This window comes from Sus scrofa, chromosome 18 (assembly GCF_000003025.6).
Source record: "Sus scrofa isolate TJ Tabasco breed Duroc chromosome 18, Sscrofa11.1, whole genome shotgun sequence".
In the NCBI taxonomy this organism is placed as follows: Eukaryota; Metazoa; Chordata; class Mammalia; order Artiodactyla; family Suidae; genus Sus; species Sus scrofa.
The window spans coordinates 5,313,929-5,339,638 of record NC_010460.4 but is presented as its reverse complement, the minus strand read 5'-3'; the positions used below and the strand labels follow the sequence as shown (position 1 = coordinate 5,339,638).

At 42.2% G+C, this 25,710-nt stretch overlaps 1 protein-coding gene across 5 annotated transcripts in view; it reads left to right on the top strand.

The window, feature by feature from the left end:
- Positions 1–25,710, top strand: part of GALNT11 (polypeptide N-acetylgalactosaminyltransferase 11) — a 56,588-nt gene that overhangs the window by 8,475 nt on the left and 22,403 nt on the right. Inside the window, exons 2-7 of one of the 5 annotated variants that reach the window (XM_005654263.3) lie at positions 9,833–9,911; positions 13,430–13,762; positions 18,551–18,674; positions 19,887–20,053; positions 23,200–23,325; positions 25,363–25,612. In XM_005654263.3, the coding sequence (XP_005654320.1) occupies positions 13,468–13,762; positions 18,551–18,674; positions 19,887–20,053; positions 23,200–23,325; positions 25,363–25,612 (962 nt within the window). In that variant the 5' untranslated portion in view covers positions 9,833–9,911; positions 13,430–13,467. Of the gene's footprint in view, positions 1–8,643; positions 8,667–9,832; positions 9,912–10,375; positions 10,484–13,429; positions 13,763–18,473; positions 18,675–19,886; positions 20,054–23,199; positions 23,326–25,362; positions 25,613–25,710 lie in introns of those variants that run through there. The other 4 variants (XM_013983584.2, XM_003134543.4, XM_005654262.3 and 1 more) reach the window with 4 other exon arrangements.

Below are 25,710 nucleotides of genomic sequence, written 5' to 3'. Positions count from 1 at the left end.
AGCACATCCTGAGATATAAATTCAAATACAAATCGTTTGTAAGTAATCCCTGGACAGACACACTGGGAGGGGAATGGGGAAGTCAGGTGTAGGCAAGTTGGCCAATAAAGGGTATGTTTTCAAGCCAGTTTCCACTGTGAGCAATTAAAACTTAACCTGGGGAGGAGTTAGTTCCCATCGTGGTGCAGTGGTTAACAAATCCTACTAGGAACCATGAGGTTGCGGGTTCAATCCCTGCCCTTGCTCAGTGGGTTGAGGATCCGGCGTTGCCATGAGCTGTGGTGCAGGTTGCAGACGCAGCTCAGATCCCAAGTTGCTGTGGCTCTGGCGTAGGCTGGCAGCTACAGCTCCGATTCGACCCCTAGCCTGGGAATCTCCATATGCCACGGCAGTGGCCCAAGAAATGGCAAAAAGACAAAAAAACCCCAAAAACTTAACCTGGGAACCCCAGGAGCCAGTGTAGACTACAGGTGTCAGAGCTGTCATGGGTGAGGAGGGTGTGAAGGAGCTGGCTGTTCTTCCACAGTCCACTTTGAAGGCTGCCTCCTGGAAGGGACACACTCCCCTGTGTTTGTAGGCCTGCCCTGCATGTGGGCAGGTGGGCTCCAGAGGCTCGAGATGCAGGTGCTGGCAGTTGGAATTCAGATCTGTACAGGATGGTGAGGCTCAAAAGATGTGCAGATGACACTGCCTGGTGTGTAGATTTTGTACAGTGTGATTCACAGGATGAGCTGAGACGGAAGTTGGCTGTTTGCTTTCTAAACCTCTTGACGAGGTAGACTGTATTCAGAAAATGGGTTTTCTGAAAAAAGCCCACGATTCCATTACAGTATGATGTGCTGATGGTCTCTTTTTGGCAATTCCTAGCCTGTTCACTTTGAAATACAAAAACAGGAGTTCCCGTCGTGGCTCAGTGGTTAGCAAATCGGACTAGGAACCATGAGGTTGTGGGTTCAATCCCTGGCCTCGCTCAGTGGTTTAAGGATGTGAACTGTGCTGTGGGTCACAGACGCGGCTCGGATCCTGTGTTGCTGTGGCTCTGGCGTAGGCCGGCGGCTACAGCTCCAATTTGACCCCTAGCGTGGGAACCTCCATATGCCACAGAAGCAGCCCTAGAAATGGCAAAAAGACAAAAAAAAAAAAAAAAAAAAAAAAAAGAAAGAAAGAAAAGAAATACAAAAACAGCGGTTTAGAACATAACCTTGGCTTTGTGCTTCTGGAAATGGCAGATTGGGTAACATAGTTGAAGCTAGTTGTTGCTCCTGAAAAGCCTGTGTATAAAGGAGTAAAAGAATTCCTGAGTTGGAGTTCCCGTTGTGGCACAGTGGTTAACGAATCGGACTAGGAACCATGAGGTTGTGGGTTCAGTCCCTGCCCTTGCTCAGTGGGTTAAGGATCCGGCATTGCTGTGAGCTGTAGTGTAGGTTGCAGACGTGGCTCGGATCCCGTGTTGCTGTGGCTCTGGCGTAGGTCGGTGGCTACAGCTCCGATTCGACCCCTAGCGTGGGAACCTCCATATGCTGTGAGAGCGGCCCAAGAAATAGCAAAAAGACAAAAAAAAAAAAAAAATTCCTGAGCTAAGGTTTTAGGAGATAGTAGAAATCTAGAGAGCTTTCTAGAACACCTTGCTTGGGAGAATAACTGATCTCTTTAATCTTATGAGAAATATAAATTTATGTTAAAAGATCAGTGCATGTCCATGAGGACGCAGGTTCCATCCCTGGCCATGCTCAGTGGCTTAAGGATCCGGCGTTGCCGAGAGCTGTGGTGTAGGTCTCAGACGTGGTTCGGATCCAGCGTTGCTGTGGCTGTGGTGTAGGGGGGCAGCTACAGCTCCAGATCGATCCTTAGCCTGGGAATCTCCATATGCCGTGAGTATAACCCTAAAAAGACAAAAAAAAAAAAGATCACTGCATGACTTAGTTTTTCTTCTTCTTCTTTTTTACGGCTGTACCTGCAGCACATGGAATTTCCTGGGCCAGGGTTCTCGGAGCTGCAACTGTGGACTACACCACAGCCACGGCAATACCAGATCTGAGCCACATCCACGATCTACACCACAGCTTATTGTGACATCGGATCCTTAACCCACTGAGCCGGGCCAGGGATCAAACCTGCATCCTCACAGGGGTGATGTTGGGTTCTTAACCTGTTGAGTCACAACAAGAACTCCATGACTTATTTTTTTTAAAGAGTGGCAAACCGGAAATCATTGGCCTGTTCCTTGACAGATGGTATAAGGACAGTGGTTAAGGACATAGGTCTGACATCAGATCACTGGAATTCAAATCTAGTTTCTCTGCTTCCTAGCTATGTATCCTAAGAGCAAGATACTGAATTTCTCTAAAGTTAAGAGGGAAAAAGAGAAGAAGCATTGTTTTTTCCCTACTATCTGTTTTATACCCTGGACTAGTATTTTGTTCCATTTTTTTAGTCTTTTTTTTTTTTTTTTTTTTTGTCTTTTTGCTATTTCTTTGGGCCACTCCCGCGGCATATGGAGGTTCCCAGGCTAGGGGTCGAATCACAGCTGTTGACACCGGCCTACGCCAGAGCCACAGCAACGCGGGATCCGAGCCAAGCCTGCAACCTACACCACAGCTCACGGCAACGCCGGATCGTTAACCCACTGAGCAGGGGCAGGGACCGAACCCGCAACCTCATGGTTCCTAGTCGGATTCGTTAACCACTGCGCCACGACGGGAACTCCCATTTTTTCAGTCTTAATTTGCGTACTTGACTAGTGGTCGTGAGCCGCTTTGTCAGTACCTCAGGAGACTCCTGACATGCTAGCAGAATAAAACACTCAATAGCTATGGTTTAAGGGTAGTCCACCCTGCTAGAATGTCTTTGGGCTCTAGGACAGAGCTGGCTATAGAAGGCCGTGTTGACCATGGATGTACGAATGCTTGTATGTATTGGCTGTGCTGAATAAAGCCATTTTAGTTGCTAAGTTATTTGGCTATCTCAGAACACTTATTTCTAGCAATCCCCCCCCTTCATTTATTTCATCTTTATCTGATTTAACTTTTGGTTTAATCCTCCTTTAATGGGCGGAAAGGAAATGAGAGATAAGAGGTTTTATGGTTTTGGGGTTGTGATTATGCACTGTTCATTTTATGCCACCTCAGTGAGAAGTTGTACTATGGAGGCTGATCAACAACTTTCACAATTTTCCAGTTTGAATTGCTTGAGGAGGGGGACATGCCCTGCCACTTGCCACCACTCTTAGGTTTTCTCTTTCCTCTTTTATCTTCCTGGCTTCTATCTACATTTGATTTTATGGTGCCTGGGTTAACATGACACGGGCCATTTCGTGAGTATGCCTGGCAGTCTTGAGCAGGCACATGGGGTCAGCCCATATTCACTGACCAAGCAGGTGTCCTAGGTTTGGTTATTTTAAGTATGTTGTCCCGCTGTCTGTCCTTTTAGTTTCCTTTTCTTTGGTATTTAATTCTGTTTCCTTCTGTCTCCAGTCAACATTACCATGTGGTTTTCCTCTGCATTTGAGGTATAATATGTAGATACTTAGATGTGTTTTTTTAGGGCCACACCCACGGCATGTGGAAGTTCCCAGGTTAGGGGCGGATCGGAGCTACAGCACCCACAGCCCCAGCAACGCCAGATCCAGATCCGAGCCTTTCTTCATGTTCTGTTGCGAGGAGATTCGTAAATATCAGGGATGTCAAAGAATTGTTCCCAGGGAGCATATGATGTCTGGAATTTGCTCTCAATCTTTCCTAATTTGATAATCGCCTTATTTGTAATTATGAAATATATCGGTGGCGATGTTTCCTTCTAGTCTTCAGAGTGGATGAGGAATGAGAAAGAATAGTATGCCTTTTTGTGTTGTCATCACCTGGTAATTTCACAGGGTATGCAGAAGGCACACTGTTATAAGTCAGTGTTTGTACTTATGGACTGTAACCTCAGTTAAAATATGAACGGGTCTTTTTTATGGAAAAAGCTAACAAATGTTTGCTGTTTGACCCTTGAGAATAAAGAGTATACTGATGAGAAGATAGCTGTACACTACTGAAAGGTAAATACTTAACATTTTAAGATCAACGTTTTAAACTTTATTAAGTATTATGAAAATTATTTTGTACTGAAGGAAAATGAGGGCTATCCTGTTTAGTTAAATGGAATTGTCTCATTGGGCTTGTAGTAAAAAAATAAGACAGATATTCAGAGAGGCATGCCAGTTTCAGAACAGTTAATGATTTATAGAGCAAAAAATAGGTTTTCAAATAATGCTTTTGGAATATTTGTTTAGTGTCCAAATTTTATTCTCAATTTTTTAAACAAATTAATGAAATTAAAATATTTCTTTTTTTAAGTATGCTAAAATCTCTTTGCTGCTGCTTTTTTTTTTTTTTTTTTTTTTTTTTTTTTAGGGCCTTGCCCGTGGCATATGGAAGTTACCAAGTTAGGGGTTGAATCACAGCTACAGCTGCCAGCCTACACCGCAGCCACAGCAGCACGGTATCTGAGCCACATCTGGACCTACACCACAGCTTATGGCAACGCCGGATCTTGAACCCACTGAGCGAGGCCAGGGATCAAATCATCATCCTCATGGATCCTAGTCTGGTTCATTACTGCTGAGCCACAGCAGGAACTCCAAAATTTCTTCGCTTCTGAGGTTAAAAGAAAAGGCCATATATTTCATTTGAAGCCTTAAAATATTTAATCCTCTCCAAATTTGTTCTTATATTTTTAAGTCAGGAAATTTTTTCCTAAGAAAAATTTTACCCTAATTATTAAAGAAATACATATTCTTTGTATTTCTTTTTAAGTAAAGAAAAGTAGATAGGTTAGTGGCATTATGGGTAATATTCTGAGTATATTAAATTAATTTTTCAGTAATTGCCAATAGCAGTATAACCTTTTATGGCTAGCATAGAAAGACTAAAGATAACTAGTAGAATTTATAGCAGAACATTAATAGTGTGAGATTTCAGGGGGGGTTTGGTTTTTAACTTTTGACTCATCTGCATTTTGATGAGAAAAACAACAAAGTTGTTTTCCTGAGTTACTGCCTAGGCATTTCACACTGTGCTAACTCTATTCACCCCCAGAGTCTGGACATTTAGATTAGGACTTGCGTTTAGGATGCTGCCATAAGTTCCCACTTGCTTTTCCCAGGGCGTCTTTTAAAATAGCTACTCGGGAGTTCCTGTCGTGGCTCAGTGGAAATGAATCTGACTGGTATCCATGAGGATGTGGGTTCGATCCCTGGCCTTGGTCAGTGGGTTAAGGATCCAGCAGTGCCATGAGCTGTGTTGTGGGTCGCAGACATGGCTCAGATCTGATGTTGCTGTGGCTGTGGCATAGGTTGGCAGCTGCACCTCCGATTGGAGCCTAGCCTGGGAAACTTCATATGCTGCAGGTATAGCCCTAAAAAACAAAAACGTAATAATAAAAGAGCTACTTAGGAGTTCCCCTTGTGGCACAGTGGAAACTAATCTGACTAGTATCCTTGAGGATGCAGGTTCAATCCCTGGCCTCGATCATTGGGCTGGGGATCCAGCATTGCCGTGAGCTGTAGTGTAGGTCACAGATGCAGCTCAGATCCCGTGTTGCTCTGACTGTGGTGTAAGCCAGCGGCTACAGCTTTGATTGGACCCCTAGCCTGGGAACTTCCATTTGCCGCAGGTTCTGCTCTAAAATGTACGCATGCATAAACAAATAAATAAATAGCTACTCAGATGAAATAGCCTGCAATAAGTTCATAACAACCACCTCAATCAGTAAGTATTAGGTGCTTGCTGCCCTGCTCTCTGTCTTCACCCGCTCATGACCAGGGACAGAGGGCTGTACTTCTCCCAGCTTATTGTTCTTGTCCCCCCTCGTCCCCCTTTGTGGGATCGATAAATAATAATATGTCTTACGGAGTTCCCCTTGTGGCTCATCGGTAACAAACCTGACTAGTATCCATGAGCATGCAGGTTCAATCCCTCGCCTCCATCAGTGGGTTAAGGATCCGGCATCGATGCAAGTGGTGTAGGTCACAGATGCTGCTCAGATCCCTCATTGCTGTGGCTGTGGCCGACAGCTACAGCTCTGATCAGGCCCCTAGCCTGGGAGCTTCCAAGTGCCATAGGTGAGGCCTTGGAAATAAAAAAAACATGTGTGTGTGTGTGTGTGTGTGTGTGTGTGTGTGTGTGTGTGTGTGTGTGTGTGTGTGATGTATATAAATGTCTTATGACTCTTCGTCCTTTGTGGGGGTAAATTGAAATAGTGCCTTCAAACAAAATGACCCCATGGGCTTCGCTTCTCAAAAATGAGAGCTCAGATACTGAGGGGAGCTGCATCCTGCCTCCGTGTGGGTGGCTTTGCCTCTTCACTCAGCATTCTTAATTCAGTACACCAGCTCTGGTTTCTCAGCACATATATTTTTAAATTTTTTTATCATAATAGCAAAACTTACATCAATACCTAGCACCTTGCATGGTGTCTGGCAGATAAAGCGCCTCCTGTGTTCCTAGTATTAGCTGTATCTTTAGGATTATTTAGTGATTTTTCAGAATAAAAATGTTGGATTGTTCAGTACATTTAATAGACTATGCCTAGAAAATTAATGGAATGATTTTGTCATCTGTAAAGTGACATTATGTAACAGGCATTGTCTTGGTGAACTTTACATAATTTAACTACTTTATGGAGCATAATTTAGTATGGTATGTACTATGTTCTTTGTTACTAGAAGGTTACCATGAAAATCATCTCAAAACGTGTCTTCTTAGTTTCAACTATTGTGCTGTTGAGAAACAACCTTCACTCGAATCTGATGATGATGCAGGAATTTAAATTGAGTGAGATCTCATGAGATTTTAGACTTTTGTGACCTAAATAGTTTGCCACAAAGAATATTTGATATAACAACAGTAGGTGCTGATGGTAGTGAAAATAAGCTTGGTTTTTGAACAGCCACTATGGGAAACAGTATGGAAATTGCTCAGAAAATTAAAAATAGAACCGCCATACAATGCAGCAAATCCACTCTGGGTATTTTTCTGAAGAAAATATGAAACACAAATTCGGAAGCTTGTAGGCACTGCTGTGTTCATTGCAGCATTATTTTCAATAGTCAAGACATGGAAACAACCTATATTCCACTGTTAGATAAATGGATAAAGAAGATCACACACACACAGGAATATTTTTCAGCTATTTAAAAAGAATGAAATCTTGCCATTTGGTTTTTTGGGGTTTTTTCTTTTTCCTTTTTTTTTTTTTTTTGGTCTTTTTAGGGCCGCACCTTCAGCACATGGAGGTTCCCAGGCTAGGGGTCAAATCAGAGCTACAGCTGTCGGCCTACACCACAGCCACAGCAATGCTGGACCCCAGCCATGTCTGCAACCTACTCCACAGCTCACGGCAACGCCATATGGGTTACACTCAGCAACGCCAGGGGTTGAACCCGCAACCTCATGGTTCCTAATCGGATTCATTAGTCACTGCGCCACGACGGGAACTCCAATATCTTGCCATTTGTAACAATATGGATGGACTTAGAGGATATTATGCTAAGTGAGGTACGTCAGAGAAAGATTTCATTTATTTGTGGAATCTAAAAAAACATAGCAAAATAGACTCATAGGTAGAGAAAACAAACAGGTAATTGCCATAGAGGAATGGGTGGGTAGGTTATGCATGAAATAGGTAAGGAGATTAAGAGGTATAAACCTCCACTTATAAGTCACAGGGATATGATGTACAGCATAAGAATTATAGTCAGTCATGTTGTAATAACTTTGGTGACGGATGGGAACTGAACTGGACTTATCCTGGTGATCGTTGTGTAAGATGTCAAAGTCCCAAATCACTGAGTTGTATACCTGAGACTAATACAGTATTGTCAGTTGTACTTCAGTAAAAGTACAATGATGATGACAGTGTCTAATGAAACGATGTAAACAGTTTAGCTGTCTTCTGCTTCCTCTCCTCCTCCTTCGAAGTAAACTTTTATCTCCCAGGATGTGCTCTGCTTACGTGTTACACTCTCAGGTTTCTTGTTGCACAGAATCTAAACCATGTCCTGTAACTTCTTTTGGGACAGAAGTACCCTTTAAAAAATTACACAGCTGTCTGTTAACTGTTAAGATGGGATTCTGTGCTAAACATGATGAGTTTGAAAAGATGGAAATAATCCTTTTCTCAGTGGGCTTGCTGACAGTAAGTATAGCGATGCTATATTATACTGTAGGCAGGTTGGTCATGGGGCTGTCTCCAGTTCTTGTTTCTGAAAAAGATTCTTCTGTCATTAACTCTGCCTCTCCAAAATCTGAATGTTGGCTTCTCTTTCTGCAGCCATAATCGTCAGTCTTTCCAGGTCACTCTTTCTCGCAGGTAACTCCAGCGATCTCTCAGCCACACCAGCACCTGTGATCCTTTGGCCCATCCATATTTTTTCATCCTGCGTCATTTTTCCTTATCCTCTCGTTTCTCTTTATCTGGCTTAAATCTGTGGTCTGTCATTCCAGTCAGCACAGAGCATACACCTTTCCCTGTGCCTCTTCTCTGTCCCTCCCTGGCAAAACCCCAACTCTCAGCTTACAGGGCACCTGTTCCTGAGCAGTCACCAGACCATGACTAGAGGAAAACATGAAACTATACCTTTTCGCTGAAAATTCATGTAAACAGGTGGTTGGCCTTTTATTTATGTAAGTTTTGAAAGATATATTACATTGATATCTAACTGCTAAAGTTTTTGCTTTATTAACTGTTCAAGTTTATGATTGAAAGTGTTTGGTCACTAGTTGTTTTGTATTAACTAACCTTAAATGTTTGCTTTGACCCTCCTTTTAAAGGCCTTCAGCCTTGGATGTTGAAGTCATGGGTATATAGAAGGAATGGCAAACAGTATGAAGCAAAGACTTTATTGTGTACATGCTAGATTCATTGTTAGTGGCGATTAGATGAAATTTTCAGCTTTTTTTGTTTGGATGTTTTAATTTCTTTCCTTAAGGAGTTAAGAACCTGTTATTTTCTTACATAACAGGCATCTGATTGGTTTCCACTTTTTTTTTTAATATTTGGGTGTTAACTTCTTGACTTGTCTAGAACATTTCTGAAGTCTTTGCTTCTGAAGATTTGTGATTAATTATATAAAAGAGGGAGTTCCCATCGTGGCGCAGTGGTTAACGAATCCAACTAGGAACCATGAGGTTGCAGGTTCGATCCCTGCCCTTGCTCAGTGGGTTGACAATCTGGCGTTGCCGTGGGCTGTGGTGTAGGTTGCAGACTCGGCTTGGATCCCACGTTGCTGTGGCTGTGGTGTAGGCCGGCGGCTAAGCTCCAATTCGACCTCTAGCCTGGGAACTTCTATATGCCTTGGGAGCGGCCCAAGAAATGGCAAAAAGACAAAAAAAAAGCTCTTGCTCTGAAGCTTACATTCTAGCAGGGGAGAGATGGCAGTAAATGAGCAAAGGAATGAATAAGGAATTGTGTAGTTTGTAAGAGGGTTGTAAGTTGCATGGAGTAGGGAAGAGGGCGGTTGAGTTGCCGTTTGAATATGGAAGTCTAGGTAGAGTTTATTGAGCAGGTAACATTAGAGCACAGATTCATTGGACGTGAAGTTAGCTGGGATGAAAAGTATTAAGAGGTAGGAAGAACCAGTGCGTAAGACCCATTAGGAGATCTGTGTCTAGGATGAAATGGAATGGGGAGGGAAGTAGTGGGAGATAGAGTCAGACTATTGCACAGGGATGTGTAGGTCATTGTAAGGGACAGAGCGTCATAAATATCTTCCATATTGTATTTTAAATGTAGACCTAATGAGGAGGAGGAAGTTAACACTGAATCTGTACTATATTCTTTCATTCTGCAGATATTTTTCTGCATCTTCTGTGTGCCGTTTATCGTAATAAGTGAAGGGAGTACAGTGAACAGAGAAACAGCAACAAAAGGTAGCCACAGTCTTTATGAAGAGTACCTTGGTCTAGTGTAAATCATTATATTTGTGTGTTAATCATTGTGCCTGTTGCTTTACTATATTATCTCATATAATTCTAAGTATTAAATTGAACTCTAAGCATCCAGTAAGATAGACAATATTTTGGGGGGGGTCTTTTTGGGGGCTGCACCCATGGCATATGGAGGTTCCCAGGCTAGGGGTCGAATCAGAGCTGTAGCCACTGGCCTACGCCAGAGCCACAGCAACATCAAGTCCCAGCCGTGTCTGTGACCTATACCACAGCTCACAGCAATGCCAGATTCTTAATTCATTGAGTGAGGCCAGGGATCGAACCTGCAACCTCCTGGTTCCTAGTTGGATTCGTTTCCGCTGCGCCATGATGGGAACTCCCATTTGGACATTTTCTTAGTTTTCTAGTTACCTTTTTGTCATCGTTTGGTTTTAACTTGGTTGTCTTGTGATCACAGCATGTGATCGGTGGTGCACTCTTTGACTCCGCTAGGCGCATTTCTTCTTGAGGGCATTTGCTTTTGCTCGGCCCTCTCAGGGACAGCTCTTCCCCAGGTACGTGCAGTGCTCACTGCTTTATTTCCTTCAGTCCTTGTCTCGAGTATCACCTTCTCAGTGAGGCCTTCCCTCGCCATCTACCCACAATTTCCCATACCCTTTCTATTTCATATCACTCATCCCTGCTTTATTTTTTCTCCTCAGCACTTACACTTTTTAGTATTATTCAACACCCTTTTCAAAACTGGGTAGAGAAGGAAGTAAAGTCATTAAAAGATGTGTGTCTGGGGACAGAAACAAAATAGAAGCTTTAAGAGAAGGAAAAGGTTGAGTGCCTGCAGTGAGATGGAAAAGTAAGTAAGAATAGTGCTAGTAACCCTTGAGCAACAGGGGCTTGAAGTGCCTGAGGCCACTTATATGTGGGGTTTTTTCAGTAAATATGCAGTTATCCCTCGGTATTCACAGGTTTTAAATTCACAGATTTGACCAACCGTGGACTGAAATTGCCATCTGTGGTTGGTTGAATACTGGGTGCAGAACCCATGGATATAGAGGGCAAACTGTATTTGTTTGTAATATATACCATTTTATATAAGGGACTTGATACACACAGGGGCCCTTGAAGCCAGTCCCCAGTGGATGCCAGTTGGTGGCTGCTAGTATGGATAGGAACAGCATAGCTGGGGAGTCAGGATTGTGATCAGAGTGAGGCTTTAATGTTTAAGAAGTTCGTTCAGTTCTGGATGATGGTGAAATCAAGGGCTGGAGCAGTGTGTTAAGGAGAATGTGAGTGAAAGCTATAGGAGGAACATGAATTAAGACATTTTGAAACTAGAGTTTCGCAGGATTCTGGACATCACCCAACATGCTGGTGGGATTTGGGGTATAGAAAAAGGTATGACCCAAGCATCAGAGTATCCACCTCTTGCCCAGAGCTGCTTGATAAAAGAGCCCTTGATGAGCATTTTCTGTCTTCATGTGATTGGGGAAGGACTGGCTGGCTTTTCCCTGTTTGCCCCTTTTGTACGGCTCCCTTCTGTGTTTAGGGTCAAAGAGTCAAAGGTCAAAGGGGGAAGAGAAAAACAGTCTATGTATAAATCTCCTTATCTAGTTGAGGAAGGGATTGGCTGCTTCTATTCACAGTTCTTTATGGAGTCAAAGCTGCCTGTGCCCTTAGTCTTAAGGATTTCATGGCCTCTTGAGGAATTAGTGCTTTTGTTTTTGATGCTTGCTTATTTTTTACCTACCCCAAGTAAATGTTTTGTTTTCTGCTCTTTGTTTTTTGTTTCAGCTGCACCCAGGGCATATGTAAGTTTCCAGGCCAGGGAATCTAATGGAGCCACAGTTGCAAGCTATGCCACAGCTGTAGCAATGCTGGATCCTTAACTGCTATGCCAAAGGGTGAACTCCCAAGCAAATGCTGTAGGAAGTTATAATGCTTGTTATAGTTGAAATCTAATGTTTCCCCTCAATGAGTCCAGCAATGGTCTCTGTAACATTTTTGTTGCAAAGTTGCAAGTTTCCAGCTTTCTAGTTATTTCATTTGTCTTGATGGCTCCATTCACCTTGCATAGAGAACATTTTCTTATACTTCTAAGTAAGATGGGGTATTTTTGTGTGCACATCTAAGTGCTTTCATTGGGGCCTGACTTTGTTATGGTGATATAGTCGTTTCCCTTTGATGTTACTGTAGTGGGAGTTTTTGTCTGGGTAGTGGTGGTGTTTTCTTTTGTTTTTTAAGCTTTTGAACTGATAATTCTTGGTTGACAGATAGTTAAGGAATTGAGCTGTTTACCGTCTTCTGGGTTTATGGCAAAACCCAGAAAACAGTTTTTTTTTGTTTTGTCTCTTTAGGGCCACATTCGCAGTATATGGAGGTTCCCAGGCTAGGGGTCGAATCAGAGCTGCAGCTCCTGGCCTATACCACAGCCACACCAGATTCGAGCCACATCTGCAACCTACACCACAGCCCATGGCAATACCTTGTGGATCCTGAAGCCACAGAACAAGGCCAGGGATCAAATCTGAGTCCTCATGGTTACTGGTCAGATTCATTTCCACTGAGCCACAATGGGAACTCCCCAAAACAGCTTAATATTTGGAGTTTACTGATGCTGTATTGCTTTGTCCAGATTTGGGGGACATGGTAATATTATTTTAAAAATTACTTCATAGCGTAGAAATAAGTAATATGTAAATAGTATTGCTTTATAGATTTTTTCTGTATGTACATTACTTAAATAGTGTTTCTCTGATCTAATGTTTGGTGAAACTATTTTATATGTGCATTGGGCTCTTTATAAAGAATGCCTCAGGAAGCAGTGTGAGGCCTCTGTGAAGACCAAATGTTATCAGAAAGCTTAAGAAAAAAATGCTGTTAAATGTCATATTTTTTCTGACATCATAAAGAGAGGGAAAACTGAATTATTTGAATTCTTTCAGTTATAAATTTGAAATGTAACTGTTTGATCTAGAGTAGATACAAGGGCAGGTTTAATATTTCATTGGAAAGTTAAACTTGTTTCAAGTTGCTGACTTTTAATAACAGATTTTGATATCTTTTAATAACAGATTAAGAGATTTAGTCTTGTAATTTTACAGTTAGAAGGGACCTTAGATGTACTATCATGACACACGTAGTACTTGTATTTTTCTTATGAAAAGTTAGAATCTGAAAAATGTTACCAAACTGAAAGCAGTCCAGAACAAAGGTGAAGAAGTATCCATTAACATGGGCAGATGAATAAGTCAGCTATCTGCTGCTGTTGGTTTTCTGAGCACTAACACATTGGCTTGTGGTTTTAATTGTCGACTGCTTTTATTTTTTTTATTCAGTGGCATCAATATATCTTCTTATATTTGATTGCTGGATAATGCTATGCATAGGGGTCCTAAGTAAATAGTTTAGAGGTATTACTTGGTGGTTTGGAAAACTGAATATAAACTTGGTAGTTGATTTATAAGCGTCTTGAAGTGTCTAACATATCGCTCTTTTTCTTTTAGGAAATTGAAAATGGCCCTTCAGCTATGCTAGGTCTATAATGGGAAGTGTCACAGTTCGATATTTCTGTTATGGATGCCTTTTTACATCTGCAACCTGGACGGTTTTGCTTTTTGTTTATTTCAACTTCAGTGAAGTGACTCAGCCACTTAAGAATGTGCCCATCAAGGGGTCTGGGCCGCATGGACCATTCCCCAAAAAATTTTATCCCCGTTTCACTCGAGGTCCAGGCCACGTACTAGAATCGAAATTCAAATCAAACAATATTGATGATGTGATAGATAATCATGTTGAAGATCCAGAAAAAGACAATGCGAAATTCTCTCCTGAATTGGGTAAGTGTGTTTGATTTTTGCTAGTGGCCTGTCAAAGCATTTAGACGTTTAACTATCTTTTAAGTCATGTGTTGCTCAGAGGATAAAAAATATCACATTTTTTTCCCCACAAATTTGTTTTGTTCATGAACTAGTCGAGGGCCTGTGATTTTTGCAGACTCAGTGGGGAGTTATATTCTGTTTTCTCCAGTTCTGACTTCATTATTTTATGAGGACTTGGGAGAAACTAATGAGAACCAGATTAGAAGTTTTAAAAAAAAGAAAGAAAAATTAAGTGGTTGGAAAGAAAATAGAATCTGTGGAGGAAGACTTTAATTGCTAGCATTATTTAATAAGGGAAAGAAATTGTTGAAAAGTGACTGTATTTGATATATTTTGAAGTGCACCATTAATTAAAACAGAACATAAACCATTGAGTTTAGATATAATAAGATTTCTAATTATAAGAATTATTAAGGTGCTGGACTATATTTATAAAATATAGGAATTTATAAAATAGAAAATTTTAATTGTTCCAGAATCATATTCTGTTCAGTTTGGAATTAAGAATCTTTAAATTCTGTAATTCTAGAGTCCTGGTTTCAGAAAATTTTATTTGAAGGAATAAATGAGTGTTTTGGTTATCTTTAAAACTTTTAAACTCTTCAAGAACTTTGATCTCCTTTGAAGTATCAGAGAGTAAGTAATTTAGGAGTAAAAGATAGTAAGAGATTTTTGAGAGATTGAAAGAATATAAAGGATGTTAAGAAAAGATTTTTTTTTTCATTTAATCATAGTTTCAAAGGATAAAATCAATTTTTTGGGCTTAATCTTTTCCTAGTACGTGAGGTCAAAAGTATTTAAAATTATGTGAGGAAACTGGAGCTATTACTTTAGTTTTCATAAAATGTACTTTCTCATCTTTTTCAAACAGCCTGTTGGTTTTTTTTTTTTTTTTTTTTTTTTGTCTTTTGTCTTTTCGTTGTTGTTGTTGTTGTTGTTGCTATTTCTTGGGCCGTGCCCGCGGCATATGGAGGTTCCCAGGCTAGGGGTTGAATCGGAGCTGTAGCCACTGGCCTACGCCAGAGCCACAGCAACGCGGGATCCGAGCCACGTCTGCAACCTACACCACAGCTCACGGCAACGCCGGATCGTTAACCCACTGAGCAAGGGCAGGGACCGAACCCGCAACCTCATGGTTCCTAGTCGGATTTGTTAACCACTGCGCCACGACGGGAACTCCTTTCCCCATTTTTAATGTTTTACGGAAGCAGAGTTGATTTACAAAGGTTGTAATCGTTTCTGCTCTACAACAGAGTGATTCAGTTATACATGTACACACATCCGCTCTCTTTTGGATTCTTTTCCCACATAGGTTATCACAGAATATTGGATAGAGTTCTCTGTGCTATGCAGCAGGTCCCATTGGCTGGTTGTTCCATAGACCTCAGTGGGCATATGCCCATCCCAAACCCCAGTGCCCATCCCAACCTGTCCTCTTTGGTAACCATACATTTTTCAGTCTGTGAGTCTGTTTCTGTTCTGCAAATAAGTTCATTTGTATCCTTTTTTTTCTTTTTTTTTGTTTTTTGTCCTTTTAGGGCTGCACCCACAGCATGTGGAGGTTCCCAGGCTAGGGGTTGAATCAGAGCTGTTGCTGCTGGCCTACACCAGAGCCACAGCAACACCAGATCCCAGCTGCATCTGAGACCTACACCACAGCTCACAGCAACATCGGATTCTTAACCCACTGAGTAAGGCCAGGGATTGAGCCCACAACCTCATTGTTCCTAGTTGGATTCGTTTCCGCTGTGCCACTACAGGAACCCCCCCCCCCTTTTATTTTGATTCCACGTATAAGTGACATCCTATGATGTTTGTCTTGCACTATCTGACTAACTTCACTTAGTATGATAATTTCTAGGTCCATCTATGTTGCTGTAAAGGCATTATTTCATTCTTTTTATGGCTGAGTAGATTTGCCATTCTGAATGAACTTTATGTTTGCCTTTGAAAGCAGTAGTGAGAGAACTGTAGATATTTAAAGTGAAAAACCCAGAGTTCCCGTCGTGGCTCATTGGTTAACGAATCTGAGTAGGAACCATGAGGTTGCAGGTTCAATCCCTGGCCTCACTCAGTGGGTTAAGGATCCAGCGTTGCTGTGAGCTGTGGTGTAGGTTGCAGACGCGGCTCGGATCCCGCGTTGCTGTGGCTCTGGCGTAGGCCAGCGGCTACAGCTCCAATTTGACCCCTAGCCTGGGAACCTCCATGTGCCTCGGGAGCGGCCCAAGAAATGGCAAAAAAAAAAGTGAAAAACCCAGATTGCCTAACTGAAAAACTGCATTCTTTATAAAAGATCCTAAAGAATACTTAAAAAAATATTATAGCTAATAAATGAATTCAGCAAAGTTGCAGGGTACAAGATCCACATACAAAAACCAGTTATGGGGTTCCTGTCATGGCTTAGCAGTTAACGAACCTGACTAGTATCCATAAGGAGAAGGGTTTGCTCCCTGGCCTCACTTAGTGGGTTAAGAATCTGATACTGCCATGAGCTGTGGTGCAGGTTACAGATGCCGCTCAGATCCCGAGTTGCTGTTGCTGTGGTGTAGGCTGGCAGCTGCAGCTCTGATTGGACCCCTAGCCTGGGAACCTCTGTATGCTGTGGGTGTGGCCCTAAAAAGGGAAAACAAGACAAAACAAAACAGCCCAAAAAACCCAACCAGTTGTATTACTGTACACTGGAAATGAATGGTTGAAAAATAAAATTAAGGGAATAATCCTCTTCACAGTGGAATCAGAATAAAATACGTAGGACTAAATTTAGCCAAGGTATAAGATTTGTACACTGAAAACTAAAAAACACTATTGAAAGTAATAAAAAAAAAAAAGACCTAAATAAATGGAAAGACATTCTAGGTCCATGTATTGGAATGCTGAATACCGTTAAGATGTCAGTATCACCCAAAACAATCCACAGATTGAAAGTAAACCTTATCAAGATTCCAGTATCTTGTTTACAGGATGGAAAAGTTGATTTTAAAATTGATAAGGAATTGCAAGGGACTCTGAATATCCTAAATGGTCTTAAAAAAGAACAAAGTTGGAGAACTCACACTTCTCTATTTCAAATTTCCTGCAAAGCTACCGTATTCAGGACAGTGTGATAGTGGCACAAGGACAGATATGTAGATCAGAGTATAGGCTCAGAGTGCAAAAATAAACCCTATGATATCTGTGGTCAGGTAATATCTATGGTCAGTAACAGCTGCAGTCACTTGATTTCAAAAAGAGCACCAAGAGCCATTAGTATGGAAAGAATGGTCTTTGCAACACATGGTTCTGCAACAACTAGACAGAGCCCCGTGCAGAGGAATGAAGTTGATCCCTCACCTCATATCCAGTTAACGCAGAATGAAACAGAGACTACATATACGAGCTAAAACCATAAAAGCCTGAGAAGAAATCACAGAGATAAATAATAAGTTGGGGAAACACTGCATTTTCTATTTCACCCCCTTACACCTGGGTGTCCATAAATGGACATTATTAAAGGATTGGAGTTATCCTGTCATTAAAATAAACAAACAAAACCTACTCACTTTTAAAATGCAATATTTCCCTGAATTATTTGTGAAATGTTTTTTTCTTTGTAACATCTGTTAATGTCCAGTGGAGTTAGTTTTCCATGACCAGGCTTTGCGAAATAACTGTTACAAGGGCATCATTCTGTGAGGAGCAGCTAAAAGTTTTATGTGAGAAAGAAAAAGATAAAGGAGACTTTATTGTTCTAGAAAAAGGTGAGATTTCGGACAATACTAGGGCAAGGAAGTTAAATTACAGTGATTTAGATTAGATCTGTTAAGGACTTTCTTGACTGTGTAGCTGATTAAAGTCTGGAACCAGAGACTCTTATAGAAAGGTTTATTGGTATTCTGATTTTTTTAGGAGAGGGGTTCATATAAAAACTTACTGCTTAAAAAAAAGTTTAAAAAAATAAAACAACAATAAAAACTTGCTATTAATTAGAGCCTTTTAAGGTCCATATGGGGCTCTATAATCTATTGCTTTTATGGAAAAAATCAGTATCTCATTTTTCTTGGTCATAGGTAAGTTTTTCTCTTGAAAATAGTCTTCATGTTATGGTTAGAGAGCAAGTGTCATTTATGGTTAAGGTACACGTGCTTTTTGAGTTAAACTGAAAAATTGACTTTAACCTTGACTTTTTTGAAAATGGAGACAAACTAGATTTGAGGAACATGGCTATTGCTGGTTATAAGAAGTTATGGTCAAGGTTTTTTTGTTTTTTTGTTTTTTTGCTTTTTAGGGCTGCGCTTGTGGCATATGGATGACCACAGCTCATGGCAATGCTAGATCCTTAACCCACTGAATGAGGCCAGGGATTGAACCCATGTCCTCATGGATCTAGTTGGGTTTCTGCTGAGCCACAATGGGAACTCCCAGGGTCAAGATTTTCTTTTTTTCTTTTTTGGCTTTTTAGGGCCACACCTATGCCATATGGAAGTCCCCAGGCTAGAAGTCCAATCGGAGCTACAGCTGCTGGCCTACACCACAGCAACACCAGATCCGAATCACGTCTGTGACCTACACCACAGCTCCCGGCAACGCTTGATCCTTAAACCACTGAGTGAGGCCTGGGATCAAACCCTCATGGATGCTAGTCAGGTTCATTACCACTGAGCCATGATGGGAACTCCCATGATTTTCTTAAGATCATAATATCATAATGGTCATTGTCGTATTCCTTTCCAGATATAATGCATTGACTGTGACTTCACTGTTTTGCAGGTATGATTTTTAATGAACGTGATCAGGAGTTGAGAGACTTGGGGTATCAGAAACATGCCTTCAATATGCTTATTAGTAACCGCTTGGGCTACCATAGAGATGTGCCAGATACAAGGAATGCAGCGTATGTTCCTTAGTTTCTGCTAATCATTTAAATAACACAGTGCTTTTAGTGCCAGTGTAATGTCCTGGGGATGGTGGTAATGTTAGGCTTCATTATTCAGGTTACTAGAAAAACTTTGTTTTTTGGGTTTTTTTGTTTTGTTTTGTCTTTTCTAGGGCCGCACCCACGGCATGTGGAGGTTCCCAGGCTAGGGGTCGAATTTGAGCTGTAATTGCTGGCCTGCGCCAGAGCCACAGCAACGTGGGATCCGAGCCGCGTCTGCAACCTACACCACAGGTCACGGCAATGCCGAATCCTTAACCCACTGAGCAAGGCCAGGGATCGAACCTGCAACCTCATGGTTCCTAGTCAGATTCGTTAACCACTGAGCCACGAGGGGAACTCCCAGGTTACTAGAAAAATTAAGATACATTTCTACTCTTATTTTGCTTGAAGCCACATTGTCTGAGATTGTACCAACAAAATTCTAGAGCTTGCTGTGTTTCTTTTGAAATTTAAAATCATGGGGAAAAGGAGGGAGGTCTAAAAGCATATAATTAAATAAGCTTTTTCTTTCTTTTTTTTCTTTTTGTTTTTAGGGCTGCACCTGCAGCATACGGAAGTTCCCAGGCTAGGGCTCAAATCAGAGCTACAGCTGCCAGCCTGCACCACAGCCATAGCAATGCCAGATCTGAGCTGTGTTTCTGACCTAAACCACAGCCCATGGCAATGCCAGATCCTTAAGCCACAGAGTGAGGCCAGGAATTGAACCTACATCCTCATGGATACTAGTCAGGTTCGTTACCTCCAAGCCACAGCAGGAACTCCGGTAAAAACTTATAAAATATGTATATATATATATTTTTAATGTAACTGCTGTACCAAAAAAAGAAAAAATTCTAGTTTTTAAAACGTTGACTTGAAAACAGAGTAGCAGGTATTGGTGGGAGAAATTACAAACAAATGTAAAATTCCTTTTTTTAAAATATTACTCAATGAATTTATTACATTTATAGTTGTACAATGATACAGCATTTCCATCCCAAACCCTCAGCATCGCCCCACCCTGTAAAATTCTTAAATAAGAAACCACATTGTTTTCTTAAATGCTTTTTAAAAAATTGTTGTCTAATGTCGAAGAGGCTGAGCAGTGAACAAGGGCAGTTAGTGTTGAGAGAATAATAACCTAAAATGTGAGCAAGTGTCCGATTTTTCCCGTGTTGGTTTTTACAGATGTAAAGACAAGTCTTACCGGACGGATCTGCCAGTCGCTAGTGTTATTATTTGTTTCTACAATGAAGCCTTGTCTGCCCTGCTCCGGACAGTACACAGTGTCCTAGACCGCACGCCAGCCCGGCTTCTTCACGAAATTATCCTCGTGGATGATGACAGTGACTTTGGTAAGGAAGGTTGTAACTGGCAATATGGGATCTCTGCTGCTGTTCGCTGGAGTACTGAGCACATCCGCACAGCTGACCCTTCACTGTGGAGTGGATAGGGGGGCCCTCACACACGCAGTTGCAGAGCCAGTCACAATTAAATGCCTGATTATAGGGTAATTTCAAAGAAACTGCATTATCTTTATAATCTGTCTACAGACTGTGCCACCCAAATTTGGCCCTTGAAATTTTTCCCTTAGCTTACCTTTAAAAAAAAAAAAACTTTGGCATTCCCTGGTGGCCTAGTGGTTAAGGATCTGGCATTGTCATTGCTGTAGCAAGGGTTCAATCCCTGGCTCGGGAACTTGTTCATACTGCAGGTGCAGCCAAAAAAAAATAAATCTTTTTATTTTGAGATAGCTATGGATTAACAGTAAGTTACAAAGAAGGCTTGAGTCCCCCTTTACCGGCTTTCCTCCATTGGTTACATAATTAAAGTAAAATTAAAATTAAAAATTAACAATTCAGGTAAGATATCAAAACCCAGAATTTGAAGTTCCTGTTGTGGCTCAGTGGGTTAAGGACCTGTTGTCTCTGTGAGGATGTGAATACGATCCCAGGCCTTGCTCAGTGGATTAAGGATCCCATGTTGGGGAGTTCCCGTCATGGCGCAGTGGTTAACGAATCCGACTAAGAACCATGAGGTTGCGGGTTCGATCCCTGCCCTTGCTCAGTGGGTTAAGGATCCGGCGTTGCTGTGAGCTGTGGTGTAGGTCGCAGACGCGGCTCGGATCCAGCATTGCTGTGGCTCTGGCGTAGGCCGGCAGCTACAGCTCCGATTAGACCCCTAGCCTGGGAACCTCCCATGTGCCGCGGGAGCGGCCCAAGAAATGGCAAGAAACACGACAAAAAAAAAAAAAAAAGTATCCCATGTTGCCCCAAGCTGTGGCGTAGGTTATGGACAGGGCTCAATCTGGTGTTTGCCATGGCTGTGGCGTAGAACAGCAGCTGCAGTTCTGGTTTGACCCCTGGCCTGGAGCTTTCATATGCCACAGGTGCGGCCATTAAAAAAACAACAATAAACCCAGAATTTAACATTGGTGCAATGTGAGTGTATAGTTTTTTGTCAGTTTATCCCGTAAGTAGATTTCTGTAAGCACCTCTGTCGTTAAGGCACAGACTGGACCACTCTGTGACCCCAGGGACCTCCCGCCTTACACCTCTGCTCACACCCACCTCCCTTCCCACACCATCTCCAGTGTCTGGCAACCCTAATCTCTATGAGTCTGTCGTTTCAAGAATGTTATATAAACAGAATCTTACATTATTTGAACTTTCAAGATTGGCTTTTTTCTGGAGTTCCCTTCATGGCTCAGCGGTTAATGAACCTGACTAGGTTCCATTCCTGGGTCTGCTCAGTAGGTTAAGGATCTGGTGTCGGCATGAGGTGTGGTGTAGGTTGCAGACTGAGCTCAGATCCTGTATGGCTATGGCTGTGGCTTAGGCCAGCAGCTATAGCTCTGATTTGACCCCTAACCTGGGAACCTCCACATGCCACAGGTGTGGCCCTAAAAAGCAAAAAAAAGGGTTTTTTATAAAAGGGTTTTTTCGCTTGGCGTAGTTTGGCTTACATTTATCTGGTAAGTCTGTTACATCAGCTGTCCCAGATAAAAGCGGATTGCATTCGGATAGGTCTTAGATGATCTCTGAATACCAGTACTTTATGATCCAGGACATACTCCACACAGCATTCTTTAATTCGGCATAAATTCTGCAAGAATGATTTCATGTACCCACAGCAGGATGGAGGGCCTTTTGTTACATTACTCATTCAGCTGTCCTCAATCTTGTGAGAGAGGTTGTATCCCTGTTTCACAGAGGAGGAACGTTAAGTAATTTGCTTAGGATCCCATAGTCCATAAGTGGTGGCTGCAGTTAGACCCCTGGTGCACCCAATGCCATGCCTTCTGCTCTTTTTGCTACAGTAAGCTGCAGAGATACACTGATAAATTGTATATCAGTTACATATTTTTTCACAATCCATGTGTTTCTTAAGCACCTCTCATATGTGAACAACAGAATTAGTCTGCCAATATACTTAAGTATACAAAATGAGGAAATGTACACTGAGACCAATGAGAGCAAAATTCTCAAACCTGGACAGATGTTGAAATCTCACAGGAGAAGTAGAAAAAATTTAATTTAAAAAAGAAATGATTTTAAAAAAACGAGAATTTGAATCCTGACCAAGTAGAAGATTGACTAAATACTGTAATTCTAGAATTTACTGTGTTGAATTTTTTTTAAAATCAACTTGTATTTTGTTTTTTTGAGTTGGGTATTTTATCCAACAGGGAAAATTCATGATCATTTAAAGGAATTACTTATTATGGTCTTATATGATCTTTGAAGTTATGAAATTTAAAGGTAAATGAGCTAGCATTTATAAAAAGTACTTAGTGCCCATTTAAAGGTGCTGCTATTATGTAATTCCTGGGAGGGCAATAGAAGTTGTTTCTCGGAGTTCCCATCATTGCTCAGCGGAAATGAATCTGACTGGCATCCTTGAGGAAAGAGGTGCGATCCCTGGCCTTGCCCAATGGGTTAAGGATCCAGTGGTGCCGTGAGCTGTGGTATAGGTCACAGACACGGCTCGGATCTGGTGTTGCCGCGACTGTGGTGTAGGCCAGCGGCTACAGCTCAGATTCAACTCCTAGCCTAGGAACCTCCATATGCCTTGGGTGTGGCCCTAAAAAGACACACACACAAAAAAGCAGTTGTTTCTCAACTACTCTAAGATGGAGTAGGACTTAATAAAGTACTTTGAAACAAAAGACATTTCCATATCATTTTCTTTGTTTTAAGTCTGATTTCCATGCAGTCAGCTGAGCGTTCATTCATGATACTCTTCATTTCAAACGTTCTTTATGCAAAGCATTGTGCTAGTTGCTATGGAGAGACAAATGGGTCTCTACCATAAGTAACCATTCCTCTAGGCTGGTAGTCCCGCTCTTACCCCTCATTTTCTTCCTTCCAGGATAACCTATACTCTTTTAAAGTAAAGCAGAAGGTTCTATAATATTTACTTGATAACTTTAGAGTGTCTGTAAAGTGTCTGTGCATATGTCTCATGTGGTTTGAACAATTAAAGTACTCTTCATTTTCAGATGATTTGAAGGGAGAACTAGATGAATACATCCAAAAATACCTCACTGGAAAAATCAAAGTAATAAGAAATACAAAGCGTGAGGGATTGATTCGCGGAAGAATGATTGGAGCAGCCCACGCGACAGGTAGACCTTCCTGTTGGTGTTTCTTGCTGGGTGTTGGGCAACGAGGGCTCTGTCCTTGGAGCCTTTCCTGATCCTGCAGCGTCTGTGGAAAGTGGTGTCAGGGTGGACCTAGCCAGTAGGAGAGACGAGGCTTGTTCCCTTTGGGAAAGGCTTTTCATAACTCCAGCCCTGCTGTCCTGAAGCACAGGAGGCTCCAAGGAGATAAACTCCAGCGTTCTCGCTGGTCCGCTTTTCTTCTTCAGATACGTTGTAGCAATTCAAATGTTTTTCTCTTCACAGTTACCTCAGTGGAAGGTTGGCGATCCTGATTTTCTTTTATGATCATGATAAAACCTTTTAAAATACATTTATGTAAACAAGTGAATATGTTTTAAAATATAAGGCATCTAATATTGCAGGTAGTACCTGGATGTGGTTAAAAAAAATCACGAAGGTGGCTGGAGAATTCGGGTACTTTGATAGGGGCCATTCCCTGGTTGTGCCAGAATCCTGCTTTCCCTACCCCCCTCCTTTTTCTTAAACCAGCAGTGAATGGAAGCAATTCACAAAAAATGAGAAGCAGCCCCTACATCCAGTCTGTACTCATGGAGATTGAATTCAAGGCTTAATGATTTTTCTCCTTTGGAGTTCTAGTCAGATAAAGACTTACTGTCTTGGCTGTTTTGACTTATTGAAGGCACAAGACAAAGAGAGACCTGCGAGGTGTTTGTAGGGAATGGCAAGATCATGTTACAGTGGACTGTTACTGAGAGTATTTTTTCAGATAACAGTAGTCACTTAGTTTTTATCTTGTGCCATGTGTAATCTTCACTTACAGTTGCATTGGCTTTAATTGAAAAAAGTGGCATTTTTAGAATTAAGAAAAATTATATTCTCTCCTCCAAAGAACCTTGATCAAATTGACCTCACCTGAATGGCTTACAGGCTGAGCATCTTGCCTCTGTCCTTAAGTGACAGCTGTGAGCCGCATCCTCGTTAGGTTGTTGCCGGACACTGAAGGGCACGGCTCACTCACTGGTGTCGTGGAGAACTTCGCCACTGGTGGAATGAGTGCATCGTTCATTGAGAACAGGATGCACCCACTGCTTTAAGTGCTTCATGTAAAATCTTTATCAATACATTTCATGGGTAAACCTTTAGAATAATAGTAATGCTATCTGATGATGAGACTCCACCGTTCAGAATAACCATTAAGTTATCAAATCTGGAATTATCAAAGAAACTCATTCCTGCTCCCATTTATCAAGAGGAGTTAAAAATCTTTGTGATTTTTATTTTACTAACTAGAAGTTTATCCCCTGGCCAGCAAAATTGGGGAATTAGAAAGGAAAGGTGAGAAATGGAAGAAAAAGCGTTGCCACAGGTTGTGGCGTAGGTCGCAGATGTGGCTTGGATCAGGGTAGGCCGGCAGCTGCAACTTCGGTTCAACCCGTAGCCCGCGAACTTCCATACGCCGCGGGTGCGGCCGCTAAAAAGAAAAAAAGAAATGAGGGTGCAGCAGTCAAGCATGAATCCAAGGAGAGGGGGTGTCACTGACATCAGGAGAGGAGGGCATGCTTCCCACTCCCGAGACGTCCTGTGTCGCAGCCATAACCCAACCGTTGCTGTCATGTCTCTTGAGTCCCCAGTGAGAGGGAGTTACGTTGTCTCTTCTCTGTTTACTAAGGCAGGGACATGCATGCTAACTTATCTCCAGTGCAGTCATCGTCATAGAGAGAGCTGCCCAGCTGGCCACCTTCCTTGCACCGCACTCAGTACCTGGCTCTAAGTACAAGGAGACTTCGACTCTTCTGAGGAGCATGGGAACGGTCTGCATTTTTTCAGGAGTCGCGTGTGGTGTTTGCAGACATGGTTCAGGCATGCCAGTGCACTTCGGGCCGAATTCCTGGCTGACAGGCTTCCAAGGGCTGCTTAATTGGTGGCGCTGGAGGGTGGCAGTTACCTTTCACGCCCCGTAAATCGTCATTCCGTGGAGCGGGTGGCGGCACCTCGTTGGCGCCGTGCTGCTCTCAGGGCCCCTGTCGTCTGCCTCCCCAGGTGAGGTCCTGGTGTTCCTGGACAGCCACTGTGAGGTGAACGTGCTGTGGCTGCAGCCCCTGCTGGCCGCCATCCGGGAGGACCGGCACACGGTGGTGTGCCCGGTGATCGACATCATCAGCGCCGACACGCTCGCCTACAGCGCCTCCCCCGTGGTGCGGGGGGGCTTCAACTGGGGGCTGCACTTCAGGTGGGACCTTGTTCCCCTTTCCGAGCTGGAAGGGCCGGAGGGAGCCACGGCACCAATCAAGTAAGACTTCTCCCAGCGATGGGAAAAACTCCCGGAAGGGAAAGCATGTTAAAAGATCATTTCTTTTTTTTGCAGGAAGGAAAAGTGTTGGCTTAACT